The 25,000-nt window shown below is 35.3% G+C and overlaps 2 protein-coding genes across 2 annotated transcripts in view; one reads left to right on the forward strand and one right to left on the reverse strand.

The window, feature by feature from the left end:
- The window catches only part of LOC144970841 (zinc finger MYND domain-containing protein 12-like), a 12,679-nt gene extending 330 nt beyond the window's left edge, over positions 1-12,349 (forward strand). Inside the window, exons 2-8 of the mRNA XM_078910929.1 lie at positions 5,168-5,309; positions 5,977-6,148; positions 7,392-7,561; positions 8,150-8,272; positions 8,719-8,854; positions 9,940-10,085; positions 11,283-12,349. Coding sequence (XP_078767055.1) covers positions 5,168-5,309; positions 5,977-6,148; positions 7,392-7,561; positions 8,150-8,272; positions 8,719-8,854; positions 9,940-10,085; positions 11,283-11,399 — 1,006 coding nt within the window. The 3' untranslated portion in view covers positions 11,400-12,349. The remainder of the gene's footprint in view (positions 1-5,167; positions 5,310-5,976; positions 6,149-7,391; positions 7,562-8,149; positions 8,273-8,718; positions 8,855-9,939; positions 10,086-11,282) is intronic.
- Positions 12,350-19,938: 7,589 nt separating this feature from the next.
- LOC144970838 (uncharacterized) overlaps positions 19,939-25,000 on the reverse strand; it is a 65,283-nt gene continuing 60,221 nt past the window's right edge. Inside the window, exons 4-6 of the mRNA XM_078910923.1 lie at positions 24,949-25,000; positions 23,699-23,936; positions 19,939-22,880 (exon numbers count right to left, since the gene is read on the reverse strand). The exon at positions 24,949-25,000 is cut by the window's right edge and continues 22 nt beyond it. Of these exons, the coding sequence (XP_078767049.1) occupies positions 21,112-22,880; positions 23,699-23,936; positions 24,949-25,000 (2,059 nt within the window). The 3' untranslated portion in view covers positions 19,939-21,111. The remainder of the gene's footprint in view (positions 22,881-23,698; positions 23,937-24,948) is intronic.

The following is a 25,000-nucleotide window of genomic DNA, read 5'->3' on the forward strand; positions in this document are numbered from 1 at the left end:
AAAACATAAAATTTGATATCTTATTTGTTTCTCTACGACTTAGGGTTCCAGAGTTATTTATATTTTTCTGTTGACATTTTTTGTCAATTTTACAGAGAGAATCTGTGATCTCACTGCTGCCTCAAAACCAGCATCTCGCGGCTATCGGGAAATTTTGAGTTTTGCAGTCAACATGGCCCACTTATTGGTTTCAGTAAGTTTGTTTCAATTAAAAAATAAATGGCAAGTGTTAGGTATCATTTTAAAGGTCAGAAAATAAGCTTTATTTTCATATAAATCATTTTCATGTATGAAAAGTATGGACAAAATTAAGGATAAATGAAAATGGAAAAAAATATGAGGTTTTTGTAAAAAAAAAGTGGGGTTGATGGCGGAAAAATAAAATAATGAGCGAGTGTATCAATTTTGATGAAATTTGGCAGAGATGTTCTTCAATTGATTGTCTATCGATGTATGAAGTATAATTAAAATGTATCCATAATTTAAAAAGTTCTTATAAGTCAAAATTTGATAAATTTTTATTTCAATAGCTTTCTGAGAAATACAATCAGGAATTAAGAATAAAATATACCGTTAGAAAGCTTGTTTTGTGCCCTTTAAAATGATACCAACATTAGTCACATAGGTTCACAAATAACGCCATGGTGACCAAAACATTAAAGGGCCAAAAATAAAGTTCCAAAAAACGAGTTTCACCTTACAGTGAGCCTATCGGCGGCCACTGAACTGGAGTTATCAAAGTGCCTAACTTGTACTTGTAATATCTAGAATAGTAATGACAGTAATGAATGCTTTCCATTATTATTTTAAGTTTTCCTCCAATTTTCAAAAAAGACATATTGGTATGTTATATAAGACTTTCCACTTTGAACTTTGGAGAGACAAATGATTTTTTTTTTAAATGTTTCATTGCTCGTCACTTTACTTGATTTTGATTTTCATCTGCCATTATTTTTCTACACCTTCCTACAATTACAATTACTTCGGGTAAAGAGTTTTACTGCCATTGGGTTGTTTTATCGGTAGAATGTTTTTATTTATCAATGTTGTGTCAGTTTCTTAACGAAATTTAAATCCCCAAAGACGCAGGTCACTCGAATTATAGTTATAGAACATCTATTTTTACATTCAAACTTTTCCCCTTATGAGTAGGCCACCTCTATTCGCAGATTTCCTCCAACCGCAGTAGTACTGCGAATAGTAGATAGCGGTCGTTTTCATTATTCGCAATAGTACTGCAACCTGTAGATATCATTCATTTCAATTATTTGCAGTCGTAGCCTTCGAGGCTAGAGCTTTATTGCATAGAGGATTGGGCACAGAATATAAATAAACTACATTATTATTATTACTATCTATTTTAAAAAAAAAATTTTGTTATTATTATTATTTATTTATTTAAAAAAAATTATTACTATTATTATTATTTTACATTTCGTTGACGATGGCGATGTGTCTGTTGTTGTGTAGTGATGGTGGTGTTGATGTGGTGGTTATGATTGTAGTGGTGGTGTTGATGGTGTAGTAGTGGTAGTGATGATGACTATAAGGATAATGATGATGATGTAATGGTGGTGGTGGTTTCTGTAGTTTTGATAACGATGTGGTAGCTGTGGTAGTGGTAGTAATGATGATGTGATGGCTGTGGTTGTAGTGTCGGTGTTAGCCAGGATGAGGAGGAGGATGATGATGTAAAGGTACTGGTGGTTGCTATAGTTTTGATAACAATGTGGAGGTTGCTGTGGTAGTAGTAATAATGATGATGTTGTGGTGGCTGTAGTAGTAGAGAGTAGTTTATTGATGGTAACTTCTATTATTTGCAGGAGCACTGAGATATGAGTATGAGTCAAGCAATGGTGTGTGTGTGTGTGTGTGTGTGTGTGTGTGTGAGAGAGAGAGAGAGAGAGAGAGAGAGAGAGAGAGAGAGAGAAAACAATAAACGGGGACAGAACTATTCTCATTAAAGTAATCTGCCAGATGAACTGCTAGATTTCAAGATGTGAACGAATGAAGTTGGAGAGGTGTGGACGGGGAAATTTTGATTCATGGATTGGATTGGGGTAACAAAAACAAAACAAAACACGATCTTGTCAAGTTTCAGACTTGAAGGAAAAGTTGAAACGTTAAAAATCTCAATTCTAAATCACACAAAATGTTTCAATAATCCCTCCTCTTCTTTCCTTCTCAAACTAACACACTCTCAGGCAACTTCAAGCCATCAACAACACACCATTTTGAACAGTAAATACAGTGTTGTGTTCAGTGAGGGTACAACGACTAATTTTCAGAGGCGGGAGAATGCTTCTACTACTGCGAATAGTGATTCTGCCGTGGTACTGCGAATAAGCACTTCGTTATGATTATGAGTATGGTTCTAACAATTTTCTTCGCATAAACAACTTACTTACTTACTTAGATGCCTTTCGCGTCTCGACCGAAAGATCGGGTCGCCTTGGCTGTTTCCAGTATTTCCTGTGTGAGGTGTCTCCAATATTGCCGGTCCTCTGCTAGGGTTCTCAGATTTTCAAGGTCCCCTGCCGTTATGAGACTAATGCTTCGTCCAAGTGTTGTGAGGTTTTTGTTTAGGATCACAGGGAGTGTTGTGATCGGTCTTCCTCTGAAAAGGTTCCCATGTTTTTGGAAGTATCCCGACATGGCTTGGTTAGCTGGTATGTTTTTGTCCCTGCGTAGTATGTGACCGAAAAGTTGCCATCGTTGTTGTAAAATGTCAAGGGAGATTGGTCTTTCTTTTGTGATCTTATAGAGTGATTCATTTGAGATCTTTTTTGGGTATTTGATGTCCAGTACCCTTCTTAGCTGTGTGCGATGGAAGGCATCCAGATGTTCTTAGGATTTTGTCAACGCCCAAGTGCCGCAGTTATACAGAAGTACCGGTTTTACAAGAGCACGGTACAGTTTCAGTTTGGCAACAAAAAGAACTTAGGATCAGGATACAAAACACGAAAGACTCGGAAGAAATAATAAACCTGAAAACGGAACGAAACAAAATACTGCATTCAATTCGATCACTTACAATAAAACACAGAAACGAGGAATTAGACAAAAAAGTGGAAGACATAGAAAAGTCCAAAAATAACGCATCGTCTATGTTCAAAGCGATGAAATCTCTGAACTGAAAACCATTCGAGAACCCAAAACTACAGGATAAATTTGGCAAACAGACAACAAATCCCAACGATATCCTTGACATTGTAACTGACCACTTCCAGCAGAAATTTCACAAACAAGTCTCACAAATATCGCCCTTCTCAGGAAACCCTAGAGACCTAAACAACCGCATCACAACAACTGAAGTTAGAAATAGCATAAAGTGCCTAAACAATAACAGATCCCCAGGCAAAGATGAAATTCCCGCTGAATTGCTGAAATGCGGTACCTTCTCCCTGGATCTGATCATTGCAAACATAATGAACAAAACATTCTCAACACACAAAGACTGGGACATAAACAGCCGTGTCCTAATTACAATGCAAAAACCAGGAAAAACGAAAGGGCCCGTAAACAACCTGCGCCCAATATAACATTACTGAATACCATAAGACAGACACTGTCAACTATTGTCCTCAACAGAATTAGACCGAAAATAGAAAAATATCTATCACATAGCCAAAGCGGGTTTTGCCAAGACCGAAGCACATCGGACGTTGTATGGACACATAAATGGTTGGCAGCAAAGGCACTCAAAGAAAACATATCCATAACAATAACCGGAATCGATATGTCCGCAGCCTTTGATACGATCGACAGAGGAAAACTTTTGGAGATATTAACAGACATAGTAGACGAAGACGAGCTCCGAATAATCCGATTTCTCCTCAGCAACACAAAGATACAACCAAGGATATAGGGGGCCACAAAACAGACGCAGTTCGAAAGTAACATCGGGACCCCCCAAGGAGACAGTCTGAGCCCGATTCTGTTCCCAATATACTTAGAACACGCTCTGAAAGAAGTTCGAAAAGTCATTCCAAAACCAACGACTCATATTGAGAATGCAATCCCTAGAGAAATCGCCTATGCAGATGATGTCGATTTTATTGGATCAACACCAGCAAATATAGACATCATACAAAATACCCTCATGAAATATAACCTCCAAGCCAATGCCAATAAAACCGAATTTACAACAATATTGAGGAACAAAGAGGAATGGAAAAGAACAAAGAAAGTCGGCTCACTAATTGGAGACACCGAGGATGTACAAAGAAGAAAACAGCTATCAAATGCCTCACTCAGTAAACTCACCAATGTATGGATTAGAGGTGACAAAATAAAGAGCATAAACAAATGAACTTAAAATATATGCTGAACCTAATCCCTTGTGAAACATTCAGCTCTATAGCAGAAAAATAAATATAAAACTCCATAAGATTGAGTCTTTGTTTCTGTAATGCATGGTACTTGTATCGCATTTCTATTTGTATTTTGTAATTAACATTGGCATTCATTAATGTTTACAATGAACAAAACTTGACTATCAACATCTCTAGAATGCCCTTAAGTAACATCTTATAATCTGTCAACACTGTCAATGCTTATGCAACCAATTGGGATAAACTCACAGCTAAATATATTCTCTTGGTGAGTGGATTGTCCAGTATGGTGACTAACACTGTCAAGCAGATTGCTTGCCCAAATCCAATACCGTACAACCATTCTTCCTCTCTTTCACTCACGCTATGACTTAAGTCTTTCAAGCGGTTGCATTGAGATGACTTTCAGCGGATTTCTCTCTGCAACTGTTGATTTCATTAAATAATCTAGAATCCCAGTGGGATGTTGAGTTCTAGTGAGAATTGACTCCAAGCGAGTTGACTTTTTTTCTAGACTGCACTGTATTGGTAGTTGATCATTTTAAAATTTCAACTTTTGTTGATTATTAATAGGATTTATAATGCATATTGTATTAAATAGAAACAATGTAGTTCCAAATATTATTAACTTACCAAGGACAGAAACAGATGGCGGACTCTCACGGAGGCCCTATGTTTGGCAAGGAGCAAAGAAGATTAAGTAAAGTAAGCAATGAACTCATACAGATAAAGCTGAGACTCATCATAATTTTAATATTATCTTGAAAAGAGTAAAAAGTCTCGTTGACACATTTTTTAGCCACCTATGTTTTTTATATTTAACAAAAATGCAGCTCCCTAGAGCATCAGAAAGCTGACTGGATTGGAATTCATGAAAAAATATGCGACCGTTTAGCATTCCTTCGACAGCCTACACCTTTCCTTCCATCCAGAGAAGAAAGAGACAAACGTCAAAAGCAAGTGCAAGAAAAAAAGGTAATTTGTAGGATTAGAGTTAAATTAGTTTCACAAATTCCCTGAAACAGATAATGTACTGAATGGACATAAAGGTTGAACATCCACTTTGAGGACCTATGACATAATTACCATAAGTCAAAAGGTTGAGACTAGCAAGTGGTTGGCCAATGTGCCCCAAAGACATTATTCAGGTAAAATCAATGGCAATAAAATGCCTTTGGGGCACAGAAGTGGGACAATGCGCTGTTGTGCTTCCTCTGATTGTAGGATATCCAAATGATATTGCTATAGTATTGCTCTTAATCTGTTAATGTCAAGTTGGTTAAATGTCCAAAAATTTAATAGCTCACTTAAACGCTTCATCTAAATACACACTTATAGAAACCTCCCGGTGATCATGTGTGTAGGAGGCCTGCTGTGATCGCTAAGAATATACCCTCCTTAAATAGATTGTTGCTCAGTCTGTTTTATTTTGTTTGACGATTACATAGTCCATTTTTTCAACAATTCAACCAGGATGAAGCCTTATTGCATTATCGTCATCATCATCATCATCATCATCATCATCATCATCATCATCATCATACTATTATTATTATTATTATTATTATTATTATTATTATTATTATTATTATTATTATTATTATTATTATTATTATTATGATGATGAAAATCTTATGATCAGATGGAACTCATTGAAATGACAAGAACTTTGGCACAAAAGATGCTGTTTGAGGGGAAACACGAGGAATCTGTTCCAGCTGCTATGCAATCTTTACGTTATGCTATTGAAGTCTATGGTGTCGCTACAATTGAACTTGTACCATCATACTTAATTCTTGGTGAAGCAAGTGTAGGTAAGTCATAGATCAAATCATTGAGATTTAATTGAAGTGGGTTCAGAATAGTGCAAATACTTGCCAATTTTTCTCTCACAGTTAGGTGAAGGGTGCTGTTACGGTAGGGTCTAGGTTATCCCTCTCACTTATAGTGACATTTTAGTTTTTTTAATCATCATCATCATCATCATCATCATCATCATCATCATCATCATCATCATCATCATCATCATCATCATCATATTATATTATTATTATTATTATTATTATTATTATTATTATTATTATATTATTATTATTATTATTATTATTATTATTATTATTATTATTATTATTATTATTATTATTATTATTATTATTATTATTATTATTATTATTATTATTATTATTATTATTGATTATTATTATTATTATTATTATTATTATTATTATTATTATTATTATTATTATTATTATTATTATTATTATTATTATTATTATTATTATTATTATTTATTTGGTGCTTCCCTAATCCTTATTAGACTATATTTAATTAGAGTAGAAATTTTAAAATAGGCACATGGTGTATGATAGTGATACAGTTAATATTTATTTTTGTCAAATGTGACCCCTCGCCTTGCTGTTGACTTGAAACCTTGTAAAGAGCTTTGTGAACATGTAATGCATATTGTGCTATATAAAAGTTCAATTTTTTTTTCATCTCGTTCATGTTTCACCCACCATGCTGATTTGTGGCTTTAAGCAAGTTACATTGCCCTAGTTTATAAGGCATTGTTCTTATGGTGATTTGGACAGGGAAAAAACCCAAACATTTTGATATTATGTTGCTAATCAAACTTAAGTTGTTTACATGTCCATGAGATGCTCTACTAATTTATTTACTGGGTTTTTGCAGTCCTTCAGAGCCATTAGGTCCATGGAGCTGGAGTTTATCCCGGTTTCTATAGCATAGAATGAACAATAGCAATTGATTACTACCCTTTGGATAGGACATTAGTCTTTCGCAAAGCACGTTCCACCAGATCAAACAGACAGCTACCCAATCACTGCTGGGTGGTCAGGGGGTTTAGATAAAAGATTATCTCGAATTCACCCAGGATCGATCTTGGTCCCTTTGCATGCATGTTAAGCGAGAGCTCTACCAACTGACCTATTGAGACCCCCCCCCCCCCCCCCCCCCCCCCCATTAATGCAGAAAAGCATAAAATTTTGAAATAAATTGTTTTATTTAATTTACTTGATTTTATATTTTTCATCAAAGGACTTGGAAAGCTGACCCAGGCAGAAGAATACTTGGCCAAAGCAGATTGGACGGTACTCAAGACACCAGACTGTTCAAACGCCATCAAGTCAAAACTGTATCGCAACTTGGGTTTGTTGTACGCTGCCAAAGGAGACTTTCAGGAGGCTCTGGTCAACTTCGCTGATGATGTAAATAGCTTTACAAAGGATGTCTTTTTTAAAATATGAAAATATAATTTTCTTTTATGGTCTAATCTCTTAAAGGAATGTTGATAATTGCATGAGTTATCTGTATTCCTTAATTATTTTTAACAAGCAAAGCTGTCAGTTCAATGAAGATGATAATAAGCCGATCAACTCAAAATTTATGATTCAAGTGTTGAATATAAATTGAACTCAATTTCTATTTTCTTAATAGAAAATACATTTTTTATCTACGTAAGAGAACTCCACGGAGATGTTTTTCGGCACAGAGAGATATATTCGGCATTTAATGTCTTATATATTTCGCTCACTTATCGAAGATAGAACTCTTTACTAGTGCTAAGAGTGGAAAAGTTTGATATAGGTTTTAAGAACTCGATTCCCATCACTTCAAAACGGTATTATGTTGGGATGAATTGGGTGCGAGAAATTGACTCTAAAGGCACAACTATGAAACTTGCGGTTAAGCTTTACTTGTTATGATGGAGAGTAAACACAACTTATAAAGGAAATATTTAAATTCTTTAAATTGGTTTCTAATTTTGGGTTTCATCTGTTTGTAATTTTAAATAGATCTATCATGCATCAGAGGAATTTGGAACAGACGACATCAGGACAGCTGGCGGATATTTCCACATGGCCAATGTGTTTTTCAGACAAGGGAGAATGGATGTGGCTGACTCTTTATATAGACAGGTACAATCCTATTCTGTCTCATTCTATTGCTTAGCCTTTTGTGGCCTCAATCAAACAATGAAGAACTCAATTTTGATGGTTGGGTATAAATCAAATAACTCATTTTTTCTGTGGCCTGTTCAATGTTTCAAATTCCTAATTATTACAACTAGTTTATTCTAATCTCATTATATTAAAATCATTAAATCGCCTATTATTACCAGAAATTTTTCTTAGCAGTGCAAATAAAAATGTATGGAGTAAAATTGCTTATAAATTAAATTATCATACAACGTTCCGGCCTCTGACCTTCCTCATGCAACAGATAAAACAACCACTGTTATTGATGTTATTTCAAAACTGTAAGGTGTTTTGTTATAATTTGATAAATTGTTTGAGAAATTAATGGTTTGTTGGAAATTTGGTCTCGTCAAAATGGTTCAAATAGTTTCACTACAAATCCGCAGGTTGTGAATATCTGGCACACCCACTTGTCAGGAATTCTCAAGGCAAAAACTCCATCTGAAGAAGAGCAGTCTAAAAGTAGAATTAGAGTACTGGGCCCTGCCAAAGGAATGTTTGATGAACTAAAGAGTGGGTTAGGTAAGTTATATTCTCATGAGATATTCACATTTAAATATTTTAAAAGGCGTTTTAAGTAAATTTGTTTTAAAAAAAAATGTTCTGTTTATAAAACAATGTATCAACTTACTTATGTCAGGTTGTTTTACAATAATGAGACCTTTAAGGATGCACTACAGCCATTTTCTATAAGGAAAACATTATTTTTTACACCACAAAAATTATTAGTCTCTGTTGAGTAGTCTGTTTTTATGAAGGTGAAGAATTTATTAGATTAAAAAAAAAATCTAGTGATTGGTAAAAACTATTAGATAGTTGTAACAAAATGAAAGAAAAAATGAAAGTGAACATTTATGAGTCAGCAAGCCATAATAAGGTACCAAATTTCCGTTTCATATAGTGCACATCTCTTGTTAAATGTCATTTTTTAACGAGCATTCTTACTTACCTTACCGGAGTTCCATCTCCCTATTGAGGTTGAATGTCATGGAACGCCATTCTTCACACATTCTTACAATAATGTTAATATGATAGATAAGTTCTCATTCACACCTGAGTGAGTGGGGTGATGTATGTAAAGACCTTACCCAAGGATATTACATCAGGGCGAGAATTTTCATTTTTCACCTATGCACTCACTGGTCACACTCGGCATCTCGCCTAACTTTTTTTCGAGATAACATTCCATTGAACCAATGACGCCTAGTAAATATTGTGGTGACACTGACTGAGCAGTATTGTCTTTCAACTTAGTCAGGTGATATTGATCATGACCAATGGCCAGATGGGTGACAATGATCAATCATTTTTAGCTACTGTGCTGTATCTTTGTGTAAACCAATTTACACAGGTTACCACACTAAACTTAAGAGTGAATGAGTATCTGGCAATAGGCAGTGATAGATGTAAGATTGCTAGTACAAAAAAAGGCACCTTACAAGTGACTTTTAGTGTATGAAAAGGTAATTTGATTCTGAATTGACTGCTGGGGAATAAATGAATCATTATGAAGTGTATCGAGTATTGTGAAAGAGTGGAGCTGCGCAACATGTGTGTGCACTTAAAATTGTTATTAAATTCTTTATGCATAATCTAACTTTTTTTAGACGAGGCACAAGAAGCTGAAGCAATCCAAATCCTGAACTCAGTCCACGACATACGTGAACACCAATCCAACAGAAAACCCAAAGACTTGGCTGAGACTTGTCACGCCCTGGCTATGCTTTACTTTGTCTTTGGTGACATCAACAAGGTTTGGCTTGTTTTATTATGGATTAGACTAGGGACATCGAGAGTTGTTTTGATATGAAGTCTTTGACTTTTTGTTAGGGTGGAGGGGGGGGGGGAGATCAAAGAGGTTTGGTTTTTGTTTTGTTATGGTTTGACTTTGTGTTTTGGGACATCTAAAATGGTTGGTTTGTTTTGATATGTTTTAGACTTTGTATTTGGGGACATGCTAATAAAAATTGAATGTATAGTAAAAAATATAAGACTTAGGTAAAGTATTGTAAATGTTTTATTTAGGAGAATGAATAGGATTTTCTTACACTGATGAAAACTAGAATTTTGCGCTTTTGGGTCATTTTAGTTTTAAAATCCCTATTTTGCATCTGGTTTACCCAACATGATACCATTTTGAGACGATTGGTCACATTTGTTTTTATTTTACAGAAAGTTAAATGATCAAGAATAATTTGTATAAGACATGGGGAGCATTATCACCTTCTTGTCTCCGGGGTGAACAAACTGTTAAGATGAAATGAATTTGTTAAGGTTAAATGTTAAAAAAAAACAAACATCTATTTATTTTTGTTTCTTCGTTTTCATCTCCTTTTATATCAGTACCAGATGTTCTTTAACTAATATCAGGCATTTTATAGAATAATTTTATTGGTGAAAAAAATGTACTTCTTGACATTTTGGTTATCAACAACACCATCATCATCATCATCATCATCATCATGATCATCATCATCATCATCCTCATCATCATCATCATTATCATCATCATCATCATTGTGCGGCTATGTGGTCTTGTGGAATGACACTCGCATTTGGATCGGAAAGTCCTGGGTCAGTGCATAGTTTAGTCCTTGGAAAAGGCTCTTTACTCACATTCTCTCACCGTGCTCAGTTGTAAAATGAGTACCTGGCCGTTAACAGCATTGTTTTTGTCCAAAAAATTGTAATATCGCCAAACAGGCATCATGTCTTACATGTTAAGTGTTGTTGTTGGCCAGGGACCCATTGTAAAACGCCTTGAGCACGTTTAATGGATATTGCACTATATAAAAGCTCATTTATTTATATTATTATTATCATCATCATCATCATCATCATCGTCATCATCATCATCATCATCATCATCATCATCATCACCACTACCACCATCATCATAATCATCATCATCATCATCATCACATTCAATATTCTTATTATTAAATTGCAGGCCAAAGAGTTTGGAAGGAAATCTATCGTTGCCAGTGATGAAGTCAAAGATGACGAATTTTCCACTTCTCTTGTCGAGTTCATGAAAATGTGTGAACATCACGGGCTTGTTCTTTGAAATCTCTACAAATGTTATGTTCACTTGTTTGTATATATTATTGTTTTTGTTTCTATCAATTGTGTTTCATATAATGTCAAATTCTATTTTCTGTGAATGTCATGAACTTTATGTCAAATGCCTGAATGTCATTATACTGAAATACTCTGAAAAAAAAACCAAAAGCTTAAAAAATGTTTTGTCCAGAAAAGTCATATTGATCAATTAAAATGACCCTCATCTTGTCAAAAACTGTCAAACCTGGGTCTTCCTTGAAGTCCCGTGTTTGAGAGTTTTGGGCAAAATGAGGGCTATTTTAATCGATCAATATTTGAAGGAAGACTTTTCTGGCCATAATATTAAAAAAATTGTTTTTTAAAAGTATGGCAATGTAGGTGTAATTATACGCACAGTTGGATCGTATGAGGGCATCAGTGACCCATCATCTCAAATTGGTATCTTGTGGGTGGATTTAGATGCTGGAAATTAGATTTATATATTTTTTAATGTGGCTCTTATGTTAAATTCATATGTCTTTATGAGGAGAATGTCGTAGTTCCTTAGAAAGCAACATGCAATAAATTCATATTTCTGATCATTTAACTTATATACTCTCTATGGGCATCTGATTCACTGTGACATGATATTAAGTTGACACGATTGTTCACGTATGATTGGCAGTCAAAACATTTAGCTAACCAATCAGAATTCTCATTTTCAATTATTTTGAAATCTATTGCATTTTGATTGGTAAACAAAAGCAGGTCAGCTGCATATTGAACATCTCCAAAATAAAGCCCCCTCTTATGCTCTAACTGTAGATATTTTACTCCTATCAGATTTTTGTGATAATTGGTGTAAACATTTTTAGTGTTATCTTAATAGTCTGTGTAAAAAATCATGTTTTTATGTCCCTGTGTTCATGTAAAATCTCTACAACTTTTTCTATTAAAATTATAATCAAAGACAAATTTTTTGGACTTAGCTTTACTTCCAAGCGATCTTGATTTATGCCATGACAGATGATGTATATAAAAAAAAAATAATGAAATATTCATATTATAAGTAACAGAAAGATGAAGTTGCAGGCAGTTACTTTCTCAAGGCAGGTTATGTGATCTAGTGGTATGACACTTGTTTTTGGATCAGTTGGACCTGGGTTCAAGTGGTGCATAGTTGAGTCCTTGGAGAAAGATCTTTATTCACATCCTCTCATCATACTCTGGTGTAAAATGAGTACCTGGTCAGTAACAGTGTTGTTTCTGTCGGAAAAAGATTGTAATATCGCCTAACAGGTGTCATGTCTCGTCCTACATGATAAGTGTTGCTGTTGGACAGGGACCCCTTGTAAAGCGCTTTGAACACGCTCAGTGGATATTGCACTATATAAAAGCTCAATTTTTTAAAGCTCAACTAGATAACCTTACAGATCGTAATGATACAAAACAGGCTTTAATGAAGCCAGAGTCACAATGCTGTTACTTTCACCATACTCAGATGCAAATTGAGATCCTGACTGGTGACAACGTTGTCTCTTTCAAACAAGAATTGTAACACTACATTACATGCAGCATGTCTTGTCGTGCATATAAAGTGTTGCTATTAGCTTGGGACCCTTTACAAAGCGCTGTACATGTATTTAGTGGATATTGCTCTTTATAAGATGTTACTGCTCTCTTGGTGAAAGTTGTCAGGTCTGCAGTTATCACTAAAATGTTGGAAGACATTATAATTTGAAAGAAAACCAATTTCACGGTTATGGGATTAAATGGACTATAGTGTTAGGATTCTTTAAATAGTTGAAAAAAATCTATAGCACCCACTCCCGTTTGATGGCAGCTCTAGGTGTTTGCAACAATGTCCAAAAATATTTGCACATGATTAAAAAGTACTATTCGACATCAATAAAATACTATTGCATCAAGAAAAATACTGTTATATGAAAGTACTATTTCATCATCTTATATATGGGACAGATCTGCACCAAATGAGGTACTAATTTACTCCTGAGTCCAGTGTAGGACTATGAGATGAGCCACAGATCGCTGTAAATGCGATCCATGATTCATAATTCTAATCTATCAATATCACCCTCTTTAAAAAGTGAGAGTTGATTATCTGGCTTCATAACTGAATCAATAGTTTTATTTGATTAGCATAACATGTCACATTTCTAATTCTCCAACTCAAAGTTAGCATTATAGCAAGGTGAAAACTGTACAAATGATTGAAATTTAATTTTTAGATAATTGTATTTAAGTTTAGATAATGTTTCACCATCATGCAGAGTGGATGCTATTTTAAAATCTTAAAAACTCCCCCCGCCCCACCCCCACCCTCGAAAAAATAATATTTAAAACAATCCAAGCAAGCCAAAAAAAAACAAACCCATTAACACCCCCCCCCCCCCCCAAACCCCCCCCCCCCCCCAAAAAAAAAAAAAAAAAAAAAAAAAAACAGAACAAAAAAAAACAAAAAAAAAAACAAAAACAAAACAACAAAACTACATTCAGATTTTGTAATTCTTTTCAATGGGACCAATAATATAATGTTTTCAGTCTGGTCTCACACAGGCGATGGGTCACATTATACCGGTGGCTTGTGTACTTGTATCCCAGTTTATCTATCAAAATAACAATGGTTGATTAAAAGAAAAAGATGGAAATAACATTGCATTCTCGCTGTGTTAAAATTTTATTAGTTATCAAATCTCTTTCAGGAGTAATTCAATTCAATGTCACAATAATTCAAATGGGCATTGTTATTATATTTCATCCGTGATTTTATACAGTAATAGAATTAATAATAATGACAACAATAATAATAATAATAATAATAATAATAATAATAATAATAATAATAATAATAATAATAATAATAATAATAATAATAATAATATAATAATGTTAATGATGATGACGATGATGATGATGATGATGATGATGATGATGATGATGATGATGATGATGATGTTATAATAATAATGATAATAATAATAATAATTATAAAATAATAATAATAATAATAATAATAATAATAATAATAATAATAATAATAATAATAATAATAATAATAATAATAATAATAATAATAATAATAATGATGGTTTTTCATTGAGCACAAGAATGGTGACCTTTGTTATTCATTTATTTACAAGTTTAATTGTCAAATTTATTCTTGGTTTGAAGTCAGTTATCATAAAAATAGACCATAAAATGGAAACGAACAAAAACAAACCAAAATCAAACCAAAATTCAAACAAACAAAAAAGAAAAAACAATTAACTCCCCTCCCGAAAAAAAAGACCCAAACAAACCGAATGTAAAGCCACAAATCTCACAAGAAAAGGGTTTATCAGAGCCACATGGTCTGTTGAGGGAAATTTATCCTGGTTAAAACGGACTAAGAATTGCTTCCTATTGCTAAGTGCTTTCTGCCAGTTCAAACACACCCAGCTACCCAAACATTGCCGGGTAGACAGAAGTGTTAGAAAAGACATCAACTACAGTTAACTGGTTAAGCCAGTTTGTCGTAGGTTCTTTTTTTTTGTTGTTATGACGAAAGAAAAAAAAATCGATCTCATAATAAAGAACTAGCACACCTTGGGGCAAAATTATACCCCGTTTTCTATATAATATTATAATCTTCGTGACGGAGCTGAGATAATTAGGAGCTAAATTGTTATCAATTATATTCACAATGTCAGTCATTTCCCCTCCATTATTTGACAGTTCTTAATCTTGACTCGTGCTGTGTGGAATTATGCAACCAATTCTATTTTTTCCCCCATTAAAATTGCTCAATTAAGAAAAAAAAAGAAATATCTAAGTTTTCATGAGAAAACACTAAGTCTACCATGGCCAGCTTCTTCCAACTCATGTCACACATTTTACGTTGTTTACTTTGTGTTGTCCCCTTTTAACGAGTCACAATCAATCCCTTTGTTTTTCTTTCCATTTTATTGGCTTATAATTTTGGCATCTCTAGCTTTTGGCTCTTCCAATTTTACTTAACTTGTTATAGCTGTAGCTTATTTATTAGTAAAGCACTTGCCTAACAAGCAAAGCAACCAACATATTGGAATATACAGATGGAAAGAAATTAACGTCACTCAGCTCTTTGTTATTATTTTTAGACAGCCATTTTACTAAATTCACTAAAATCTATCAATCAGACTTTAAACGTTTACGGTTACACATAGTTTTGTGTGTTGGTACGTTATATCCGGCTGATGGGTGTTGAGAGTATTTTATCTAAACGCATAGCATCAATTATCCGAGGTGCAATATTAACTTCTACTGATCTCCATGTAGCTTTGTAGCCAGGTCTGTTACGTCTATTAGGAAGTAGACTATGTCTTGCCTTCATAGCCTAGTGTCCTATACAACTTATTGCCAGCAGTACTATTTTTATTGTCCATTTAACGCGTCAGAAAGCGGAATAGACTCTTATTTCCGTGGGCCTTTCGGTTTTGAAGGGCTACGAACCCAGCCTTGAATGTATAATTCTAATGTGCGCAATTTTGTGGTCTAGTAGTATATGTGACCCAGTGTTTCAAAGCGGTAATGTAAATGTTGCTGCTCGAAGCTCGAAGAAATAAATAATAATGTGAAATTGAATGTAAGCTTCAATTTAATTACAAAAACGGATCAAATGGACGTTTCGGGTTTCCCCTTTATCAACAAAACAGGATGAATGAAACACTACAGGTGAATGAGATAATGTAGCGTCCTAGGTACCTGATGTGATAAATAAACGATTAAGAACGAACAAATCAAGGTGTTGCAGCTGGGAGGTTATTCTTTAAGAATACTGTGCAATGTAAATGTTGCTACTCGAAGCTCGAAGAAATAAATAACAATGTGAAATTGAATGTAACTTAAGCCTCAATTTAATAACAAAAACGGATCAAATGGTATTATGTTGGGATGAATTAGGTGCTAGACATTGAATTTATAGCCACAAACACTTTGTGTTAATTTCACTTCGTTATGGTGGGGTGGGGGTGGGGGGATGTGAAGTGGCCGAGCGGTTAAGGCATTGGTCCCTGACCCGGAAGGTCCCGGGTTCGAGTCCCGCTTCAGGCACTTTCATTATTTTCCTCGGGCAAGATTATTAACCACCCAATTTGCTCACTTAGACAACACGGGTGATTCCTGTTGACATCAGACAACTTGTTTGATGCATTATCTATATTATTATTCCTCGTGGAATGCCTTGGCGACGATATCTTATGATGTCATGGCGGAAGGGCATAACTTTTTTTTTTAATGGTGGGGGATAAATACTATTTCTTGTATTGCAAACGACTCGTTCGTATTTCTCATCATTTTATTTCTAAATTCATGTATCGAAGTCGCGTTCATCTCGACACAATTCCGTTTTGAGACGATGGGTCACATATGTCATACAGCTTGTGACTTGTATGTCCCAGCTCAAGTCCAGCTGTGAACGGTGCAAAATTATAATTGAGTTTTTGGAAAAGACGCTAAAAGACGCACACAAAGTGGATGTTTCCCTAGATTATTAACGAAAGAGTGAAAATGGAGAGGCGTCGTCTGGGAACAAAACAGACAATGGACGTTTCGGGTACAAACCCTTCGTCAGCACAACAATACACACATTAACGTTGTAACCAACATTGAGTACAGACGATACAAGCTATTCTGCATTATATTTTATTTGTTTTCCACGTTAATTTGTGTATTGTGCTGACGAATGGTTTGTGTCCGAAACGTCCATTGTCTGTTTTGTTCCCATACGAAGCCTCTCCATTTTCACTCTTTCGTTAGTATTTTCACGATCACCGGCTTCAGGCAGCCTCTACCGTTTCCTATATTAATTATTAAAGCTTATTTCTGGACATAATACAATCAATTTGAGTCGTTAATATAAAACAGGGCAATGGCTGAACTCTCACTGATATCAGTTATTTCAATAAGAATGAGCCCACAGATTAAATGATCGGTTTTCAAACTTGTGACACACGGCAATGACTGGATCTGTTCGATCTAGAAGAAAGTACTTTGCGATAGACTATCTTCCTATCCAAAGGATAGCAAAAAATGTTATTGTTCATTTCACGCTATAGACACCGGGATAAACTCCGGCTAATGGCTCTGAATCTGAAGGGCTACTTTTTCAGACTTGTAAATAAGTGTAAAAAGTTTGTGATTTTTTCGCTGGTAGCAACTCTTGCTTTGACTTGACAAGAGGAGTGAAAAAGATAAACAATACAAACCAACTAAAAAGAAAAGGCATTACAAGCTCATTGTACTTCATCACCTGTGTTTTGAGTTTATTTATGATTTTATAGTAATGTTTATTGTTTATGTTGATTTGAGCGTTTGCCATCATCATCATCATCATTAACATTGAGACTACTATAACAATATTGGTTTATCATACTTGTAAGTAAGTCAACGTTGATAACAAAATTCCAGAAAGAGAGGCCTCCATTATTCTCACAATAACTAAGGTAACTAAATTGGCAATGAAATGGATTCACAGGGTTAAGAAATAAATTAATAATCAGGATAGAGTTAGCGGTTGTTGACCTTATATAGCTGTTAGATGCGGCAGAAAGTGCTTTTTGATAAACTGGTGTCCAATCCATAAGACAATAATTAAAGCAAATTGGTTGTCTTTTAAATGTTAAATAAATCGAGATAAGCTCTAGATCCATGGGTATTTTTGGGACTTTTGACAAGCTGGGATTCATCTTAATCAATGAGTTAAGACGAAATTAGAATACCCTACCAGCTGCGTTTAATAAGAGCCTTATATTAAGGATTGCCATTTGGTAAAATCACATGAGCAACAAAATAATAAAATACTTTTTACATATGACACACTGCATTATTGATTTAATTTGAGCTTTAGATTAAGGACAAAATTGATTTCATTAAAAAATATATTAAACATTATTTTATAATATACAATAAGAAATAAGTTATACAAATCATGGAACAATAGAATGATATATGAACATGGTTCAAAACATGGAGTCGAAAAATAAAACTGGTCACATAAATCTGATAATTGATAAATAAAAATCAAGTTGTCATTTATATTGGTGATCCACCTCCCTCAACGGTATTATATTGACAAAGCTAGAGAGCCTGGATAAAACTCCACTTTGTTTCAGTAATGAATGGCATTTGATTCTTACACCCGCTAACACATTTATTGCAGTTTGGCCGCTGGATTTACCCGTGGCCGCCGACACGCTCGTAGAATGAAAGCCGGCAGGCAAAAATTACAGTTTGGTCTGCATTAATTGATCGTTTGACATACAGAACTTTTTTGGGCATGCAACCGCGAAGCAGCTTCCCTTCGATCCTTTTTTTTAAGTCAGAAATAAAACTTTAAAACTATCAAATTCACACATATCATTCCGATCTTAGAAATAAAATTCAGTTTTCATTGTTTTGCTTACCTCTCATATAATACTATTCGATTCGGTCATATTTTGCAAGTAGATTACACAAAAATATAAATGTTTATATGGCTTGGCGTATAGGGGCATCATAACTAAAAATGTTACTTGGTGAGTTAATTTCTTGTTGTTGGAATCTCTGCGTACTTATTTGCAGGTCTGATAACCCAAATTCTGCCCTCCGGAAGAGTGGTTTTACACTTCCAATGAGATTGGAACCAGTTTTTTGACATCCCATTTTTGTTTCCTATTGTATTCAGTTTTAAGACCTACAAATGTGTGGATGGAAGAGTTCAGAAATTCTCAAAATTTGTTTTTCAAAGTCAAGATTGGGGAACTACTATTTTGACAACATCATTATACAGAGGAGTAGAAAGTGGATAGCAGGTACTAAATGCAAGATGAAAATCTGAAAAAAGGTTAGTGCTTAGTAATGGCATGCAAGATACAGAGAAATTCGAGAAAAAACAATCGAAAAAAATCGGCCTTTCTGGAGTTCGATTGAAGGAATAATGCATGATCTCTCTCCACCGAAGTGGCATTTACACTACGATGAAATACATAGCAGTGGCCCCTACTTCCACTCCGCTGTTCAATTTCTTGGTGCACTATTATAATTTAAGTATTGTTTCAATTCCTTATACTAACCAAACTCAAGTATTTATTTACTTTTCGCCATCGCTGTTCCAGACTCGAAGTAGAAGCGCCGACCACTTCTCTCTCGTCATTCTGGATGGTGCGTGAAGTATTACGGATTTACTGTTTCTGTTATTGGATGAAGAAGAGTTTTGGGAGCGAAACGCTCTGTGATTTTTTAAAATTTAGCTTTTATATAGAGCAATATCCACTAAACGTGCTCAAAGCGCTTTACAAGGGCTCCCTGGCCAACATCAACAATTGGCATGTAGGACGGGACATGACGCCCGTTAGGTGATATTACAATTTTTTTGGACAGAGACAACGCTGTTGACGACCAGGTACTCATTTTACACCTGAGTCCGGTGAGAGAATGTGAGTAAAGAGCCATTTCCAAGGACTCAACTATGCGTCGAGCGAGGCTCGAACCCAGGAACTTCCGATCCGAAAGCGAGTGGTCATACCACTAGACCACATAGCCGCAAAATGCGCATTTTAAAAGTTATTGTATTCATTTTTGTAAATCCCCCTTGTACTTGTATCATATTTATAACATTTAAATGTCATCAAAAGTGCAGACAATCATTTTTTTGGGGTGCCCAATTGCCTTCAAAAGCGGATTTTTGGCATTAGAAAAATTAGATATTTAATTAAGTTGAATCGTCCATTCTACTGAAAAGAACTCAAAGTGTCACATCCAAATTAATTAGATTGGTCATGGAATCAAATTATTCAAAGCTCTTTATAAATTACTAGTGTCATAATTTGGAAAGGAAAAAATTACGTAAATACTTTCATAATGACGACAAAAAAAGTATGAATTTTAAAATACGTTAAGCAATGAGTAAATACATAAATGAATGAATGAATAAATAAATAAAAAATAAATAAATACATAAATGCTCAAATAAATGAGGAGATAAATAAAAAAATAGATAAATCGGCATACCTCAACTGTACAAAAGGACAAAAAATCTTCTCGTATAAAGGATATTTTCACATTGCTTTGATGCAATACAATAAAATGATGTACAAAATAAGGGAGAAAATCTGTTCCTATCATAATCGCATTGTATAATACTGTACAAATAAATAATTACTTACATAAGTGGTGAAATAACATATGGCGTTATGTTTCATATTTAAACTTTTCATACTCTTATCAAAATACATACTCCAATGGAAGTAACAAATTATACCGTATTTAAAAAAAAGACCGGCAGTTGATTTCAATTGTATATTTGTTTCATATAATGGCAATTTGTTTTGTCGTTTGTGAAGACATAAAAAGATAGTTTAGCTCTGAACTTAAATAAAGTTCTTGTAAAAGTTTCATAAGACCACTTCGTGGTCGTTGTAAAACATCGGATTCTTGTCTTATATGATTACGTATGTCATAAATACATCATGGCTTTTTTCGTTAAATACGTAAACGTCTTTAAGTGAATTCCCCAGAATTCACTCACATTAAATATAAACAATATATCTTTAATTCTTACATCATTTACTTGCTTCTCTCTCTCTCTCTCTCTCTCTCTCTCTCTCTCTCTCTGCCTCTCTGTCTCTCTCTCTCTCTCTCTCTCTCTCTCTCTCTCTCTCTCGCATTCTCCCTCATTACCAATCTCAATCCTTCTTACTCTGGTGCCATCGCTAACCAGACTAAAGCATCACTGGCTGAGCACTACCACCAGCGGCTATCATAATTTTGTTTCCAGCATAGATGCTACTAGTTCCGCCACCGGCACCGCCAACAACACTAGCACCACTAACAGCAGCAGCACCAATTTCTCTTGGATCCGGTCCCCTCTTTAACGTTCTATGCTCCTTCTCCTCTTCATCAACCCCCTCTCCCTCGGCCTCATCACCCTCTCTATCGTCATCACTGCTTATACTGTTCGTTTCATCTTGCATCTCCTTCTTAGTAGGTCTGAAAAATAAGCATCTCATCGCGCTGTATGCCCTAGAACAGTAAGCTCCTCTTGTCGTCGATGTCGGAATGACTGCAAGACTACTCGGAGGGTTGCTCAATTTTTGTTCGGGTACAGAGCTTGGACTGTAAGATGATATTGATCTCCTGCTAGGAGTACAAAATAAATCGAGAGTTGATCTGCGGTTGGAGTTGGACGGGGAGGAAGAGGAGGAGTTTGAAGAGTCTTCGCTGGGTTGTTTACCAGTGTTGTTACTAGTTGTTTTTGAGTAAACTTTCCACCTTTTTCTGTTGGAAGGAGAGGGTGTGGTTCCAGCGGTAGTGTTGGCAACAAGAGCTTGTGAAGATAAAACATTCCCAGTGATATTGGTGTTGGATTTGTTAAGTTTGCTTCCTGGAAGGCAACGGGGTCTCTGGGGGAAGGAAGAAGCATATTGTGTTAAAGTAGATGGGTCTAGCCCTCCTGCACTTATACTATGGGATGATGTAGAATTTGGTGGCAGACTCCGAATCATTTGAGGCGGAGAATCTCGATGTTGAACTTGTTGTTGAGACACAGTTGGAGAATTTACGACGTATTTTCCTGAGGATGATAAAAATGAAGGCTTTTTCAGCCCAAGCGTTTTTAGATGAGGCTGAATCATTTCCGATGGAGACGATACGGGAATGGAATCAGAGGATGAGCTGCTGTCTTTTACTGAAGAGTCCAAATCTTTCTTACTGGACTCTTTGTAGTCCGCCATTATATGAGAAAAATTTCCAAAAGCCGACAAAGAAAGGTCTTGGCTTTGTGGCTTTGCAGACAATGACCCAGATAGACTGTCACCTAACAATGTTTTCCCTGGTGATAAAGAATTGCTGTCTGGTTTGGGTGATAATGATAGTGAGGTCGATGAAGATGGCATCTGTGGTGTAGAGAGAAGATTAATGTTTGTAGCTGATGTCGCTGGAAGCTTCTTTTCTTCTTGCGGAGGTGAATCTTCAAGAGAAACAGTACTTAAATTTCTTGGGTCGCTAAGAGATACGCAACTCAATCTTCGCAAATCCGCGCGAGATAATGAGACGTTGCTAAGTTTTCTTTTCGTCTGTTGATCTCCTCTCAGTGTTTGAGCCATAGAGTAAGAGGAAAACGAATTTACAAAATTTGGTGAGCTAATTCTAACTGGCATGTTTGATGGAGAGATTGACATTGAAGATCTGTCTAAAGAAGGCGATGAAGATGGGGAAGCCCGGGAGTCCATGTAGAGTCTGGAATTGACCATTATGACTGGACCTTTGGAACTGTTTGTCCTTGAAGTAGCTGGAGATGAGTTGGAAGGGGACGGTGTGGCCAACGAAGGGCTTCTCGGAAATGGCGTTGAAGATTTTATGGTCGTGGCGGGGCTTGATTGTGGTTGCGCAAAGCTCCTGGGTTTCACGACATTTGAGCCAAGGCGAACAGCAAGCCATTCTAGAGCAGCCTGGAGGCCATCTCCGGTCACAGCACTAACTGGGAGAATACCTGAAATAGGAGAAATTGTGATAAAATGAATAAATAAATGATCGGATGAAAATGAGAGAATGGATGCGGCTTTTTTGGTCATTTGGAATTACAGAAGGTCCATGTTTCAAGTCCCGAAAAATTGAGCCCTCGAAAAAAGGCTCTTTACTCACATTCTCTTGCCGCAGTCAAGTGAAAAATTTGTACATAACCAGTAACTTTGTTGTCTCTGTAAAAATGTAATAGTGCCTCACGTGTCATATCTCGTCCCGCGTGTTAAATGTGACTGTTAGCTTGTGACCTCTTGTAGCGTTTTGAGCTCATTTAGTGGATATTGGGATAAAACAAAGTTATTAAGGCTCAAATTATGAATCTCTGTGTGAATAGTTTACAAGCAATCAAATTAATAAAAAGATCAAATAATAAATGAAATTGCCAATGCAAGAATAAGATACACAGAAAATGAGAGAAGAACATTGTGGCAGAGGCTTAGAATGTCTGAAATTTAAAATATAGCTTCAACAATATATGCCGCTATGATACGACACTCGCTTTCGGATCGGAAGGTCCTGGGTTCGAGCCTCGCTCGGCTCATAGCTGAGTCCTTGGAAACGGCTCTTTAAGCACATTTTCTCACCGTAATCAGGTGTAAAATAAGTACCTGGCCATTAACAGCGTTGTCTCTGTCGGAAAAAGTAATATCGCCTAACAGGCGTCATGCCTCGTTCTACATGTTACGTGTTGCGGTTAGTCAGGGACTCCTTGTAAAGCACTTTGAGCATGTTTAGTGGATATTCCCCTATATAAAATCTCAAGTTTTAAAAAAATGTCCTCCATACCCCAAGGATGTTTCAAATATCTCAGCCCAAGTTTCTCAGCAATCTCGTCTGTGGTCATGGCATTAGACAAATCCATCTTGTTGGCAAGGAATAAGAACACGGCATTGGTCAACTCTTCAGCACCGATAGCAGGCTTGATGACGTCATAATTAAGTTCGTCTAATCGTTCGGGATCGTGGCTGTCGATGACGAAGACAACAGCATCTGCTCCTTTGTAGTAATGGCGGAATAAGGGACGCTGATGAAAAGACAGAGCGGTAATGGTAACATATTATTGTTGCTGTTGTTGATGATTACAAATATAGTGATTGGAGTGGTGTTGGCGATGGTGATGATGATGATGATGATGATGATGATGATGAGGATGATGATGATGATGATGATGATGATGACGATGATGACGGATTAAAGAAGAAGAGAGGAAGTATTAGTAATAGTAGAAGTAGTAGTAGTAGTAGTAGTAGTAGTAGTAGTAGTAGTAGTAGTAGTAGTTGTAGTTGTAGTAGTAGTAGTAGTAGTAGTAGTAGTAGTAGTAGTAGTGTAGTAAGTAGTAGTTAGAGTTGTAGTATTAGTAGTAGTTAGTAGAAGTAGTAGTATAGTAAGTATGTAGTAGTAGTAGTAGTAGTAGTAGTAGTAGTAGTAGTAGTGGTAGTAGTGATAGTAGTAGTAGTATAGTAGTTAGTAGTAGTAGTAGTAGTAGTAGTAGTAGTAGTAGTAGTAGTAGTAGTAGTAGTAGTAGTGGTAGTAGTAGTAGTAGTAGTAAGTAGTAGTAGTATAGTATAGTAGTAGTAGTAGTAGTAGTAGTAGTAGTAGTAGTAGTATAGTAGTAGTATAGTAGTTAGTAGTGTAGTAGATAATAGATATATAATAAGTAGTAGAAGTAGTAGAAGAAGTAAGAGAGAAGAAGAAGAAAAAAAGACGAAGAAGAAGAAGAAGAAGAAGAAGAAGAAGAAGAAGAAGAAGAAGAAGAAGAAGAAGAAGAGAAGAAGAAGAAGAAGAAGAAGAAAAGGAAGAGGAGAGAAGAAGAAGAATGAAGAAGAGAGAATGAAGAAAAGAAGAATAATGAAGTAATGTAATGAGTATATATATAATAATAATAATGATATATAATAATAATAATAAATAATAATAATAATAATAATAATAATAATATAATAATAATAATAATAATAATGGTCTTAATGAAAAAAAAGACAATAACGACGAGGAAATGATGACAAAATCGATGCTAGAACCCAACAAAAACTCACAATCTTGTCTCGACTTCCAATGTCCCAGGCCGTCAGGTGCATATCCTTGTAA

The sequence above is a fragment of the Berghia stephanieae genome, chromosome 4 (genome assembly GCF_034508935.2).
Source record: "Berghia stephanieae isolate SIO BIC M18660-M18661 chromosome 4, UCSD_Bste_1.3, whole genome shotgun sequence".
Taxonomy (NCBI): Eukaryota; Metazoa; Mollusca; class Gastropoda; order Nudibranchia; family Aeolidiidae; genus Berghia; species Berghia stephanieae.